At 42.0% G+C, this 14,440-nt stretch overlaps 1 protein-coding gene across 10 annotated transcripts in view; it reads right to left on the bottom strand.

Annotated features, from left to right (window-relative positions):
- Positions 1-14,440, bottom strand: part of Itsn1 (intersectin 1) — a 207,855-nt gene that overhangs the window by 50,546 nt on the left and 142,869 nt on the right. For 8 of the 10 annotated variants that reach the window (XM_087208242.1, XM_087208253.1, XM_087208228.1 and 5 more), the window contains 4 exons: positions 13,965-14,047; positions 10,006-10,172; positions 6,673-6,718; positions 4,180-4,301 (listed from right to left, as the gene is read on the bottom strand). In XM_087208242.1, the coding sequence (XP_087064368.1) occupies positions 4,180-4,301; positions 6,673-6,718; positions 10,006-10,172; positions 13,965-14,047 (418 nt within the window). The remainder of the gene's footprint in view (positions 1-4,179; positions 4,302-6,672; positions 6,719-10,005; positions 10,173-13,964; positions 14,048-14,440) is intronic. The other 2 variants (XM_087208245.1, XM_087208250.1) reach the window with 1 other exon arrangement.

Raw genomic sequence — 14,440 nt, forward strand, 5'->3', positions numbered from 1 at the left:
GCTGCTATTTTCAGGTAATGTAACAGTTATAATTAATGCCAACATTATATATGGGCCTTAGGAATAACAGTAATACTGGCCATCAAAACTCGGTGTACTTTTTGAGCCAGGCCCTATGCCAAGAACCTTATGTGCATTTTTCCACGCAATTCCAGAAGGACATTATTCCCAATTTCTTGACAAAGAGTGAGGTCGAAAAATCAACAGTCCAGGGCTGCAGGCTAGTTAGCAGTAAGCCAAGATTTACACTCACATCTGTGCTTTCTTTACAGGTAAATACACCCTGAGGTGCATGGCAACATACATGCAGTATGCACAGAACACAGGGAGTCTCAGTCTAATGCTGCTTTCAAAGAGCTCCAGGGCCACTTGATGGCTGTAAGCACATTTTGCATTTCCATTCCTTTCTCCTGATTTGACACAAGATCCATTTATTTAATGTTCAACTCTTGGCTGCCTAAAGTGTTAGTATATGACACGGAGGAGCTTATGATAAAGTTGGTAAGCCAAGACTTGTAGTTACAAAAGACTGTATAGAGGATGAGGAGCAAAGGGCTATGACTACCTTTCCACGTATCACCAGAGAGAGAACTCAGTTACATGCCTATCCACACATACACACATGCACACACACAGAAGGTATCTCTAAAAGCAGCTGTCTTTGGGAATGGCAAAAACAAAGGAAGTAAAACTAGAAGAAAACGCCTACCATGTTAACTCTGGCTCCTGCCTGCTGACTAATCAAGAGGGACACCTCTGGGCTAGTGGAGGTTTCACTGTGGTCTGACAGACTGCATGCCCTTGGCTCAAAGACTAAAGCTTTTATTTTCATAGTGAATCTGCCCATGACTGAAGCCACTTGTTTACAGGTTCCCATATGCATACCTATCCAGTGAAATGCCACACGGCTCACTATGACTCCTCTACATCCTCCACCACCAAAGTTTTACAAAGGCAGAACACTGAACTCCTTGGTTAATTCCTTCCTTTGTGTATTCTCGATGATAGTCACCCTGGTGAAAGTCCCAGAAGGTATCCCAGGCAAGGAAATCCACCCACGTTTATTATGGATTCCAAAAACCATTCAAAACTCTCTTTTGAGAGAAGTGCCAGGAATGTGAGCCCTAAAAAAACATGTAGCCTGGGCTGAGGATTTAGCTCAGTGGCATTGTGTCTGCCTCACAAAGGAAAGGTCCTGAGTTTGAACCCTAGTACCAAAAAAAACATGTAGCCTTAGAGAAACTTATCACCTAATGCATGGAAATAAGAATTATACATGGAAAGCTAAATACTAATGTCAGCATTGGCTATGAAATACCACAGAATGCTGCTGGCCTGGGGTCATGCCCCAAGTTCAGGGCAAAGGAGATGGTACTTCTGATTGGGGTGGTCGCAGAAAGTTTCTAAGAGGGGTGGGATATGGCTGGCCCTCTAGGAATCAAAGAGAGGCAGAAGTCAACCTCATGGGGGGTCCTCATGAGCCAAGGAAGCCAAGGCACAAGGTGGGGTGTTGTTTCAAACCAAGAGTCAAATGGGACTATTGTGAAGACGACGTCGCTGCAGAGTGCTAAGACATAAAGCTACAAAGGGAAGAGGGGGCACAGGTGGCAGCCTTCACAGGGATGGGCAATGGGAGTCAGTCACCTAAGTCTTCAGAGCAGGCGAGGAACATTCAGATCAGAAGGCAGCAGGCACTGACGGCACAGCTACATGGGGAGTGGGCCCACTGGCCTGAGCAGGCCTCTCCCTGCCCATGGTGGAGCAGGCACATTAAAAAGCAGAGTGATGCGCAAGAGTAAGGACCCGAGTTCAATCCCCGGTACCCAAAAAAAAAAAGCAGAGGGCCAGGGATTTAGCTCAGTGGTTCTGGTGCCTGCCTTGAAAGCGAAAGGTCCTGAGTTCGATACCTGATACCTAAAAAAAAAAAGCAGAGTGGCTATCCCATCCTGGACTCCAAAGGTCAGACTCCCGAGCCAGTAAGCAGTAGCTGGCCAGGCCTTCTGGACAGGGCTGTTATGGCTGCCCAGCAGTGAGCTCCCGGGGGAAGCTTCGTCATTAGCTATATTCCAGGCTGTGCCTTCTCTTCTGCCAGGGCATTTCTTGAATCCAGGAGGAGACTGGGCATCCAGCTCACCAAAAGAGATCTACCCCTCCTCGCCCAGGCTTGGGCTGGACAAAGTGTGAGCAGGACACAGTGTGTCTGGAGACTTCCCTGGTGAGCCCTTTTTCCTTCCTGAGGCACACATCTCCTGCTGGTGCTGTTCCGGGCTCCATTCTCCAGGGTTCTCAAGGGTCTGCCCTGCATAGCCAGTGCCCCACAGGGCAAGCTTTTCCTTGCTCCTTCCTCCATCTCTGAGGTACCCGACCCTCGCACGGTCCTGCTCACAGCCAGATAGAAGCTGGCTGACATGATAAGCAACCCCACGCACACCCACGGCACCAGAGGGCTCTTGTGGGCTCCTTCCCAGGGACACTCACAAGAGGGACTTCAGAAACCCTTTGTTCACACAGTCAGCAAATACTTGCTGAGGTCCCCTGTGCTATGCAGCAGACCCTGCACTCAACTTTCAAGGAGGACAGGTTCTGTGCCCTCGAGCTGCCCTACCCCTCTGCACGAAAACCTGACAGCTGCTAGGAGACTCAGCCCGTTGCCAGGCCTCTAAGGAATGCAGTGTCCCCAAGGAAGGCTGTGCAGGCAAGCCACAGAGGGCACTGTCCTTTACAATATGCTAAGAGGCCAAGTGGGGCCTGCTGTCCAAGGTTGGTCTTCACTTGGGGAGTAGAAGCGGGGGTGGGAGGCCTGGAGAGAGGCACTTTCTGTTCAAGACTCAGCAGGCTCATCTGTTAAGGACATTGTCCCTCGGCACTGGGGGGATAGTTTCCAGGACGCCCACGGATACCAGAATCTGAGGATGCTGGAGTTTCTTTATGAAATGATACAAGTTTTTTTTTTTAAAGAGACTCACTATGCAGTCCAGGCTGACGGTTACTATGCCTGGCTAAAATAACACAGTACTTGCATATAACTTATGCACAGCATCTGTAGTACTTTAAATCATCTCTAGGTTAGCATAAGCCCTAAGACAAGATAAATGCTAATACTGCAGGTGTTACTCTGTATTGTTTAGGAAATAATGACAAGGAAAAGAAAGTCCGTTCATGCTCAATATAGAGGCAAATTTCTCAAACAGTTTCAGTTTGGAGCTAGTTGAGTTCACTGATATGTGACCTACAGCTAGAAAGGGTCAACGGTAATTCCTATAGAAGTAACATTCTTTAAAGTGACTTTGGGTTTAGAAATATCTTCAAACTTATGGAAAAGTTGAAAGAATAAGAAAAGTGCACAGAACACCCATACACTACACCTGGACTTACCTGTTGTTAACACTCAACCCCAACTGGTTCACCATTTGCTCATTCGCCCTCCCTCTATCCATGCCATTCCTTTTGCTCAGTCATCTGAGTACAAGCTGTTTACATCATGCCTCATCGTCCCTAAATTCTTCAATGGGTAGTTACTAAAAATAGGAATATTCTGTTATAGAATCACAATACAGATATCAATTTTAGTAAATTTAATACTGATATAATAATTTTATCTAATCTAGTGTCTACATCCCAACTGCAAAGTGAGTAACAAGACAACACACACACACACACACACACACACACACACACACACGGAAACTAAAGACAGATGTGGCTTTGATTAAAAAGAAACCTCTGCCGCAGCACCTTATATACCACGGGTGAAGGGCTCCACTTCCATGGACCACGATGTATGCAGGCATCAGTCAACCTGTAAATTCTGTCTCTGTACTAAGAATCTGAGCCCAGAAGTTGAATGGATGAAATTTAAGATGAATCCTTAACTCTCAGAATCCTGCTACTGGCTCTTTGAAACTTAGGAACTAAACAGTTTCTGAAATGTTTGCATCTTGCACTATTCACACAAAAGATGCAGCCAGTAAGAAGTTCTTTGTACTTAGCAATAAAATACTGTCCCTTGGAGAGTCTGCATATTCAAACTTGGACAGACAATTTTATTTTATTTTATTTATTTTTCATATTTTTTACTGGGGATCAAACTTGGGTCCTTGCACTTGCATAGCAGGCAGCGAAACCACTGAGCTAAATCCCCAGCCCCGACAATTTAAAATACATAGAAAAGACACTAACTTGCAGCTCTCCTTCCCACCATCCACCTGGATTCTTTTTTCGGATCAAAATCAGCTGACCAGGGGCCAGAGTAAGTTGCTCGGGACCAGTAGCAGTGTAGGAGGCAATAACTTGAGCAATTTCTGAAAAACAAGATCAAACATTGCAGAGCACAGTTAGAGTGAGGCGAGGGAAATCCTAAGAAGACACAGCCGTCTCCTAAGGTCACAGGTTAACATCATCAAAACTAGCATACTGTGTGGATTTTGCTCTCTCTCGAGGAGGGAGACTGAATTGCCCCACCCTACCCCTTCCCAGAGCTAAAGTGTTCAAGCAGCGTTCAGGGGCTGGGCTGATCTTTCAGCTTGGCTCAGTGTTCTGTGGAACTTCCGCACTGTCTCAGAGCTTACTTACCAACTTCCCTCCGAATTCCCCCAGTTCCCTGCCCTTCTGTCCCAGCCCCTCCCATTGTCACTGCAAAAACCTGCTCCGGGGCTGGCCCTTATTCACCACTTCCCCTGCCCCCAGTGCTCAGTGAATAATAACCCAAGACAACCCTCTGTCAAATACAGAAGAGAAATCCCATTTTCCACTGAAATCATCAAGATCCTAGCTGCAGCTCATTTATATAGTTTCAGACTCTAATTTTCTTTATGGCTCATATTTTGGGAGTGATTCCTGAATTTCTGGTATGAGTCATGGAAGTGAGTTTACTTCTTTTTATTTCAAGAAGGAACCTGTAGTTAAGGAGAATTTTATGGAAAAACAATAACTCAGCACAGAGAAAAAAATAATAAACAGTTCTGTGGAAAAATTCCAGCAAGACCATAGACCAGGCTCTGACAAGACATTTCTGCTGGCCCCAGTGTCAAGCATAAAAAGACAGACTTCTGCTCGGACAGATTCTGGTGGATCTGCAGCCACTTTGGAACTTTCAGAAGTGATGCAGAACAAACTGCTCTACTGTGCTACACTCACTCTCCATCACACTGGCTTTTGAAAGGAAGGAAAGAAGGACATAGAAAAAGGAAGAAAGAAAGAATGTCAAAGTGAAGAAAGATGGAAAGCAAGGAGGCAAAGAGGGTCTGCGCTTTGACAGATCTACTTTCCTAGTATCTCAGGGGAGAAGTAAGAGTCTGGCACTTTGGCAAGGCCCAGCTGTTGTGTTCTGCAACCTCGGATCAGCCACTATGACAAAGGTGCCAGGTCACGGGGAGGCCTGGCCTGCTTGATGCTTCAGAGAGCTCGAGGAAGCAAGAAAGTCTGAAGCCCAGCTTACAGATAGTGTAGCTCTGACTGAAAGCCCCAGCTGGGAACCTGCTGGGGATGGAGACTCTTGAGTAGCATGCCAAGGATGAGCACTGTTCCAAGAGGTTTGGGTCTGGAGAAAGTCCCAATCAGTGTCCTATTTGGCATCAGCTGTTTCTGCTCCTTAGAGCACATGCCATATGAGCCAGCGATCTGCCACAACATTCTGTGCTGCCTTTTGAGTGCCCGAGCAGCTTGCTAGCTTTAGTGCAAAGTTAAGCCCACCTGGGTACTGAGATGAGCTACCGAGACTCTTTGTGTGACAAACATTTAAAATGTAAGGCTCACAGTCAAAGACACTTGACCAGGTGGCCCACTATGTGGAGTCTGGTGAAGGTCTTCACCAACCCAACCCCTGCCTTTCCTGGCTATGGAAGCCCATTTGGAGCTGACCACCAGACACACAAACCCCTCTCAGCAGAGTAGTGACTGTTCCAACCTATAATAATTTCCCAAGGATATGACAGCAAAAAAGCACAAATAACCTAGACCAGGAAGACGGGCCATACAAACCATATTATTTTACATCTGCTTCCTTTTCTCTTGTGCTACTATTTACAGAACATGTGATTTTGTTTAAATAAACTAAAACTCTGAATTCAGAGGCATGACTATAATTTTGTACCTTCAATGTGTACCTGAGGAAAACCACCCAGTGGCTTCTAAATTAGTGGGGGCTATAATCTGATAGTATCTGTTACTCCTCTGAACTCCTCCACTGTTTATGTCCTGGAACTTTAATGTGTTTTCAGGAAGTGGAAAAGGGGTTACTGAGCTGAATGTGATGACTGAGAAGCAGCTAACCCCACAGTTTTACATCTCCACGCATGACAATTTCCCACCATCTTTTTTTTTTTTTTTTTGGTACTGGGGATCGAACTCGGGTCCTTGCACTTGCACAGGAGGCAGCGAAACCACTGAGCTAAATCCCCGGCCCAATTTCCCATCATCTTGCCTGAGTTATTTCCTTACAACCTCAGAGAGCCTTCTGTCTGGTAACACCCCCACCCCCCATGTGTGAAGCAACAGCCAAATGTCATAATCATGTGTGAGTATTAATGGATTCCAAAAAAAGGAACTACTCTAACCACTCTCAGGAAAAAGTCTCTCTGTCTTTAAGTTTCTGGCCCTAATAAACAAAGACTGGGAAAAACTATCAATTACATTTATAACATTGAAAAATAAGCATTGGGATACATAACTTACCAGGTTTTTTTCCTAAACTCCCTGTTTTCCCAGCAGTTCCAGAGCCCTTAAAACAGAGCAAAAGGTCTCATTTGCATGCTGAAGAGTTTTGATCATACAACTTAAAAAATGATTATGATACAAACCCACTTGAGCCTTAAATCCCTCTTTTTGTTTTGGGCAAACAGTAGCGTAGTGTCACCTGACAGGAGGGTGTATATCAAGAAAACACAGGACAAAAACACAGGACACAGGACTTTCTAACAGCTGGCTTTTACTGTTTTCTTTAGAAGCAAAAAAAACCAACCAAGCATGTGGCACCCCAAAGGGCACAGGCGCATCCTGGACCTGGACTAACCCATCAGGAGGCTCCATGCTAGGAGGACTATGGCCTACACACTCAGCTCAAACTTTATTTTCAAACAGTTAATTAGGAAACATTTCACACATAAAAAGTACGGAGACTATAACAGACAACTGTGAGTCTACCATCCAGATCTAATATGTTAAAACATTAATATTTTGCTACATTTGGTCTAGAGTTCTTCTTTCTATTGATTTTTGTTCTTAAACTCACTATGTAGCCCAGGCTACAATGATCCTCCTGCCTCAGCCTCCCAAGTGCTGGGATTACAGGCGTGTGTCACCATGCCTAGCAGAGTTTTTCTTTTTAAAGATGTAAAATGGCACAGGGATGATGGGATCCTCCTTCCTTTCTCCATTCCACTTACCTCTCTCTAGCCAAAGGGGACTGCTGTCCTGCATAGCCTTTTAACCCAATTTCACACTGTCTAAACGCTGACAATTCTCTAGCTGTGCTGGAAGCACAATCTACAGAAGCAGACCGTATTTCTTTCCAGCTATTAAGTGTTCCAGGACTAAGTTCCTCTTGTGGACACTCATGGAACTTTAAACCAGCTGAGTCAGCCAACAGAGACCACGAGAGCCAGGACACAGGCCAGAATGCAATCTGTTGTGACAATGTGCTTTATTATGAATAAATGTCCACCCTTGACTCCCTGTCCTGCAGAAAATTGAGCTTTTCAATTAAAACAAAGCAAAGAAACTAAATGAGAATTACTACAGAATAAAAACATGCAATGTATTTACTAGGAAACCAACTTATCACTGTCCCTATATTTGTGGTTATTGAAATTTAATAATCATTTACCAGGAAAAGTTTGGGTTAAACTTTTACTCTGATTATGCTTTCTTTAAGGAGTATAATTATACAATATCAATCTGTCTTGCTATATTTATGGGCTACACATCAAATAAAGGAATACCAATGAAGTAAGATACCAAGTGATCAGTTACTTCCATGGACAGGCTTAAATGATTCTTCCTATATTCCATGGAAAGAAGACAGAACTGGCAATACCCAACCCCAAGTTCAAGTGGTTCCAACATGCTCGCTTTGAAAAATCATAGCCAACACAACGAGCCAGATGTACCCAGAAGGTCAGGTTCTTGGCTACACTGGTAGAAAACTGTCCCACGCTGTGCCCTAGAAAAGGGTGACAGGAAGGACAACCCTGCCCCGGTCCACAGGTCCAGTCTGGTGCCTGAAGCTTGGTCTGGGTTTTAAGTTTGGTAAGATGTTTTGTTCATACATTGAGCTCTGTATCTAAGAAGGACAAAATGATGGACTTTTTAGATTTTTTTAAATTACTAAACAAGGTAGCTAAATATTCTTTAGTACTGTTGGTTTTTCTGCAGTAGCTAATAATTTAAGACTATGATTAAGAAAGTACCTTACAACTCTGTTTACCTTAAAAAGTCAACTTTTGAAAACATACTGATTTCTAACGGTTTTTTAAATCAAAACTAATTTATTAAAATATGATACAATGGTTTTTTATTTTCAGTGATTTAGATTTTAATTATATTATTTAAATGTTATTAAATTCCTGATGTAAACAGACCTTAGTCAAAAGTGTAAATAAATTTAATAAAGTCAAAATAATTTAAATGCAAACCAAATGGCCTTTGTATTTTCAGTGATCTAAAAAGTAATGTCACTTGAAGTGTTTTCAAGCATAACAGAAACTGAGTTTAGTTTTTAGCATTTCCCCCGTTCCCCCTGAAACAGCATCTGAATGATTCCTATTGGAGCCAACTTGATGGTCTGGAGATGAGTTTAAGCCTCCCTTTGCAAGTCTACGGAGTTCAGTAAGCCAGCTATCTTACAGGAGAAAATTATTTCCTAACAGGCTTCTGCCACATCCTCCAAGGGTGGGCAGACTTACACAAATCTATCTAAGGGAATTTCTGCAAGCTGTTCTCAAGACCATAGCAAGAGAAACAACAAAAATAATGACATCTCTTTAAAAAAAAGTATATAAACCATTATTTGGAAGTGCAGGGAAGGTGAGAAGGCTGTACCAAGTCACCAGGCACAGCCTTGGCCCAGAACCAAGGAGTCAAGGGCGCTACAGAAGAGCCCACTGTGCGAGGTCTCCTGACATTTAAATGGGATGAGAGAGAGCTAGCGCTTTGTCCACTCACTTACACCCAAGAACGCAGTCTTCTCTACAGCAGCTCTGTCGGCCTTTTTGCTCAATGACTACAAGGTATGAGGAGAAGTAAGAAAATAAAGGTGCACTGGCTGTGCTTTTAAAAAAGCAAGCAAAAACAAAAAACAAAAAAAGAGTGAATTCCTATTCGTTTATTTTTATGGATCTGTTAAATGGCTACATTTACACACTGAAACTCTCCACAAGACAATTTCCTGTACTCTACTGTCTCTCCCTGCATTTCATTCAACTTGCAGAATCGAGACCACATTTTATTTTACACAATCAGATTTGTAGGGCTCTATTAAGCAACAGGAGCCACTTCCAATATATACAGATAACAGCATCCCCAAAATGTACCAACCTCTTAGATCTTGCATGTTTCTACTGTGTATATCAAAAAAGAAAGAAATTAAGAAACTTCCTACCACCCAAAATTCTAAGGCCAGTATCACCAGAATACTTTTATTTTACATGGGCAAAATACTGCTGCCCAAGCTAAAATAGAAGGCATCTAAAAATCAACCTCCATGAAGAACTAAAAGAAAGTTTACTCGAAATCCTAAACTGGTTACATGCAGGAACAGAGATTAGTAACATTGTAACCCAGGTAATGAAGACCACCCTTTCATGAAGCCTCCACTTGGCCCCAGGAGTTCTGCTCGTGGGAAGCCAATGCTTACCCCACAGTACCAAATGACAAGTTCCAGGTCCCACGGTGGTCACTGTTGCATTCAAGAACTTAGCAAAACCCAACAGAGTGTTCCACCTGCAAACATCATGAGTCCCCACCGGAAGAACCATTGCACAGAAAAGGAAACAGTTAATGTGGGTTTACCTCTGAATCTTTAAGCCTCACATAGTTAGAAGGGAAGACTCCGGACTTGTCGCCCACTGTTCCTGTCCACCAGTCACCATCTTTCTTGGTAACCAAAATCACATCCCCTTGCTGAAAGGTTAAATCTCCTTGCTCAGAACTCTCGTAAGTGTACATGGCAATAAATTCTGGTGGGGAGAAATATTGAGATACGGAGAGAGCTTGATTGTTTAAAGAAATCCCAGACATCTTTGCAAAAGCAAGTTTATGAATTGGGAAGTTAGGATAAGATCCATTCCACAGAAAGGGTAATCACAGACACGATACAGAACTGCGCAATATGCTAGACTCCACATTCCCCAACTGCACATAAAAATTCAATAATGCAGACAGGCAGACAGTGCCTGCGAAGACCCAGCAGACGAACAAAACACAACTATGTGTCTACCGACACCGAAAACCAAAAATGACCTACGATTTAGGCTCACAGTGTTTGTTTGTTTTTTTAAATGAAAATGGCTTTTGCTGTGCAAATATCTGTTTCAATTTTGAGGGTACCAATTCACAGATTAAAGAAGGTAACTTTTTCATTATGTCTTACTGTGCCACATAGCAGAGGGCAGAAAGCTACTGGATACAAAATAAGAAATAACATTTAGTTAAAATGGACATCTATGTGTCACTCAAATGCATCAACAGGTAGAGTGGACTGATGATGAAAGTCATGTCTACCCAACCCTAGGGAATAATCACGGCTTTGACAAAAAGGTAAAAAGACAAACCACAGTCTATCACGTTTTCTTAATTCATGTAAGTTAGTCTTAAAGAAATTATATGCTTTAACGTCTTCAGAAGTTTTTCTTTTTCAATTGTAAGCAGAATTCTGTATTGCTTTTAATTGGTGCTACTAAGACTTAGAACAAAGTCATACTCAGAAAATACAAAAACCCTAGATACCAGGTAGGACAGCAAAGATTTACAGAAAGATGCATACATTTCTTGTTTCTACTTTTTTTCCATTTCCTCCCAGACTTTTGCATTTTTTAAAAAAACAACAGAAAAGTCACTACAGATTCAAAAAGTTCTTTTTTATGACAGGTGCTGTATGTGTCTCACTATGATTTCAGACGATATTCCTTAACTGGAAAGTCTCATTTTGATACATAGGCAATAGTTTAGTTTGCAGACCTCCACTGCCCAAGTACAACAACCTCTGTAGAAGGTACTAATGAAGACTAAAATACACAAAAAAACAAGACCCTAGTACACATGCTGATGTGGGCACCCTGAGATCCAAAGCTTCTCCTTCAGTTTCTCTGGTCACCTGTGTACTGTAGCCAGGCCAGCAGATGGACTGCTAGGAGACAGAAGGCCAGCCGAGCCTCCTTGTCTTTAGCCCTGCAGTGCCGGTAACACATAACTCCAGAGTTGAAAATGGAAAAATCACTCCTACACCTTGAAATCAAAGTTTGGTGGCTTTAATAAGGGCATTTTCTTTGTATTAATGTAGTTTTACTTTTCTTGATTCCTCAGTATTCTGACACTTCTCTTGTCCTCTTCTTCCTAGTTACTGTTCTTTAGTTCCCAGTGGCTATTTCAGACAGGATCCTGGGCAACCTAAACTTTCCCCAGTGATTCTTCAACTTAGAAGTCAATTTCTTTAAAATAGATCTAAATTTCTTTTCTCCCTTCGTGGTACTATTGGGGATTGATCCTGGGGCTTTTATATCTTTAGTCCTTTTTTATTTTTTGAGACTGGATCTTGATAAACTGCTAAGTTATCTAGGCTACGCATGAATTTGTGATCCTTCTGCCTCAGCCTTCTAGAGTGCTGGAATTAGAAGTTTGTGGTACCACGCCTGACCAGTTAATCCAAAATTTGAAATAACTTTCAAAATGTACAGGAACTTCAGAAACACGATGTGTGGGTGAACCTACTATTGCAGTTTAAACTATGAGGAGCCTGTAGAGGCTGGGAGCTTTGCACATCCTGCCATGTACACAGGCACCCGCAAGAGCGCTGCAGGTCAGTGAAGCCCAGAGACGGGATGAGTGAAGTCAGAGGGCTCCATGTCAGCAACGCCTTTTCAAGAGGCATTCAACAGAAGGCACAGGCCAGTCCCAAGTCACTGCTTTTTTTTTTTTCTTTTGGTACCAGGGATTGAACTCGGGACCTTGTGCTTGTGAGGCAGGCGGCGGCACCACTGAGCTAAATCCCTGGCCCCCCAAGTCAGTGTTTTAACAGCTACCCAGATGTGTAATCTATTTAATCTGGTTTACAGCTTACTGTACATTAGATGTTCAATACAGTATCAGTAAGAGGCTCATCAATATCTGAAAACAGCCTCTCCAAGAGTCTCTAACCCTAATGTCCCCTCACAGACTTCCTCTATGATGCCGACAGTGTTTTCTAATATTTCAAATAAATGATCAACTGAGAGCAGAGTTTACTTCTATTCTGTTGCCTGATTTTTGGAAAAAATGTGGTTCATCTGAGTGACCTAGTTATTGAGGGCTCCAATACTGAGCATCTTACTTGTTTTAAAACAAACATTTCTCCACGCCACTCTCCGATGAGTGGTCCTACTAGTCACCCAGGAAATGAAGCAAAATGCAGATGTTTACTTAATTTTGTTTCAAAAGCTTTACCCATTTTTTTTTTGTTGTTACCAGGGATCGAACTCGGGACCTTCCACTTGCAAGGCAGGCAGCGGAACCACTGAGCTAAATCCCTGCCCCTACACATTTTATTTCCTAATCCTTAATGTCCACATCAAGGGGGTAAGTGTTATGCCCACTTCTCAGATGAGGAAGCTAAGGCATGGACAAAAGTACCATGTGGCCACTACACGGCAGAGCCAGGATACAACTCCGGTCCTACACCAAGACCTGACTGGATATAACACAGTGAAGTTTTATTGAAGAGGGGGCAAAATTTGCTTTTTACTATATCAATAGTACATATTGTATTTAAATGTGCTTTTTGCCTTGTTCCTCTAATTAGTGAATTTTAAAAACCATTAAGATAGAGGATGTATAAGAGAATTATGTTTATATTTGTTTTCATGATAATAACAAATATTTGATATGAAAAAATACTAGAAGTTTTTAGTGATAATGAGGGTTTTTTGGGGTTTTTTTTGGTACTGGGGATCAAACTCGAGTCTTTGCACTTTCGAGCCAGGCAGCAGAACCACTGAGCTAAATCCCCAGCCTGATAATGAGGTTTTATACTTATATCTGTAAACTTAAAAAAAAAAAAAAAGCACCTTTAAAAATTCCTCTTGAAGGCTGGGGATATAGCTCAGTACCTGTTTTGCAAGTACAAAGTCCTGAGTTTGATACTCGGTATAAAAACAATAAAACAAATTCCTCTTGAAAAAAGAATGCTTTTATTGCGAGTCTGAACTACCATTAAACCTTTTCAGTTGCTATTTCCATGGAAATAATTATTGCAATAATGGTATTTTCATTAGGCAAAGTGTCTAAGGAATCTAACTTTTATTATAGCAAACTAAATAAAAATTCTCTCCTCATATAATTGATTCCAGGAACCCTTGACAAATTACTACAAAATTAGGAAGTTATGACATCTGTTAACTACAAAGCCTGCTCAGACTTCTATATGCAAAGCCTAACTAACTCAGGTAGCACTCCTCAGTCAGTGCTATGATAATGACTGCATTGAATGTAGAAAAGATGTGGTTTTTTACCATTAGGACCAGAATTATGTAGCTTCGTTCATTCTTAAAAATTTAAAATAATATCTCCTTCTGTAGACTGGTACTTATATAATATTTAGGTCTGTGTTATGAAACAGACCAAGGAAAAATAAATTATTTATGTAATAAATATTCTTTAATATCTTGATCATAAATTAATGTGGTCTATAAAAAAATAAAGTCCAGCCTCATTGCAAACTGTTTGTGTTACATAATGTCCCCCCACCTCCAAGAACACAACATGGATTAGGTCCTCACCTTCACCCGACACAGCCAGCTTGGTTGCTGGGGAAGCTACTCTCTTCATACTAGCAGGACTTTCTGAAGAACCAGATTCCATACTAAAAGAAGGGAAGGAAAGAGTATTTTAATTCTTCTCTTAAAATAAATTGTACAAATGATACTTTTTCTCTTTTAAAATGAACAATTCACAGGTGAAACCACTATACTTGGCTAAGCTAAAAGCCCACAGTGAAGGGCTACAAAGGCAGCACTCTGTGATCACGTTCCAGTTTTTCAGCACTTTGCTATGGCAAACAGACAGCCTATGTTCTGGTCTATTTCAAAGCATGACTGATGGATGCTCATGGAATATTTTTGCTATTTTTCTCTTCTTGAAGCTTGTAATTTGTTTTGAACATCTATATGGTTGGGATAATTAAACAACTTTGCAGGTGCCATGCTATAAGCAGACCCTAAACAAAAAAGATAATTCATTTTTCCAATTATTTCCC

The sequence above is a fragment of the Heterocephalus glaber genome, unplaced genomic scaffold (genome assembly GCF_053883595.1).
Source record: "Heterocephalus glaber isolate CG9 unplaced genomic scaffold, H.glaber_assembly_v1.0 deba00000122, whole genome shotgun sequence".
In the NCBI taxonomy this organism is placed as follows: domain Eukaryota; kingdom Metazoa; phylum Chordata; class Mammalia; order Rodentia; family Bathyergidae; genus Heterocephalus; species Heterocephalus glaber.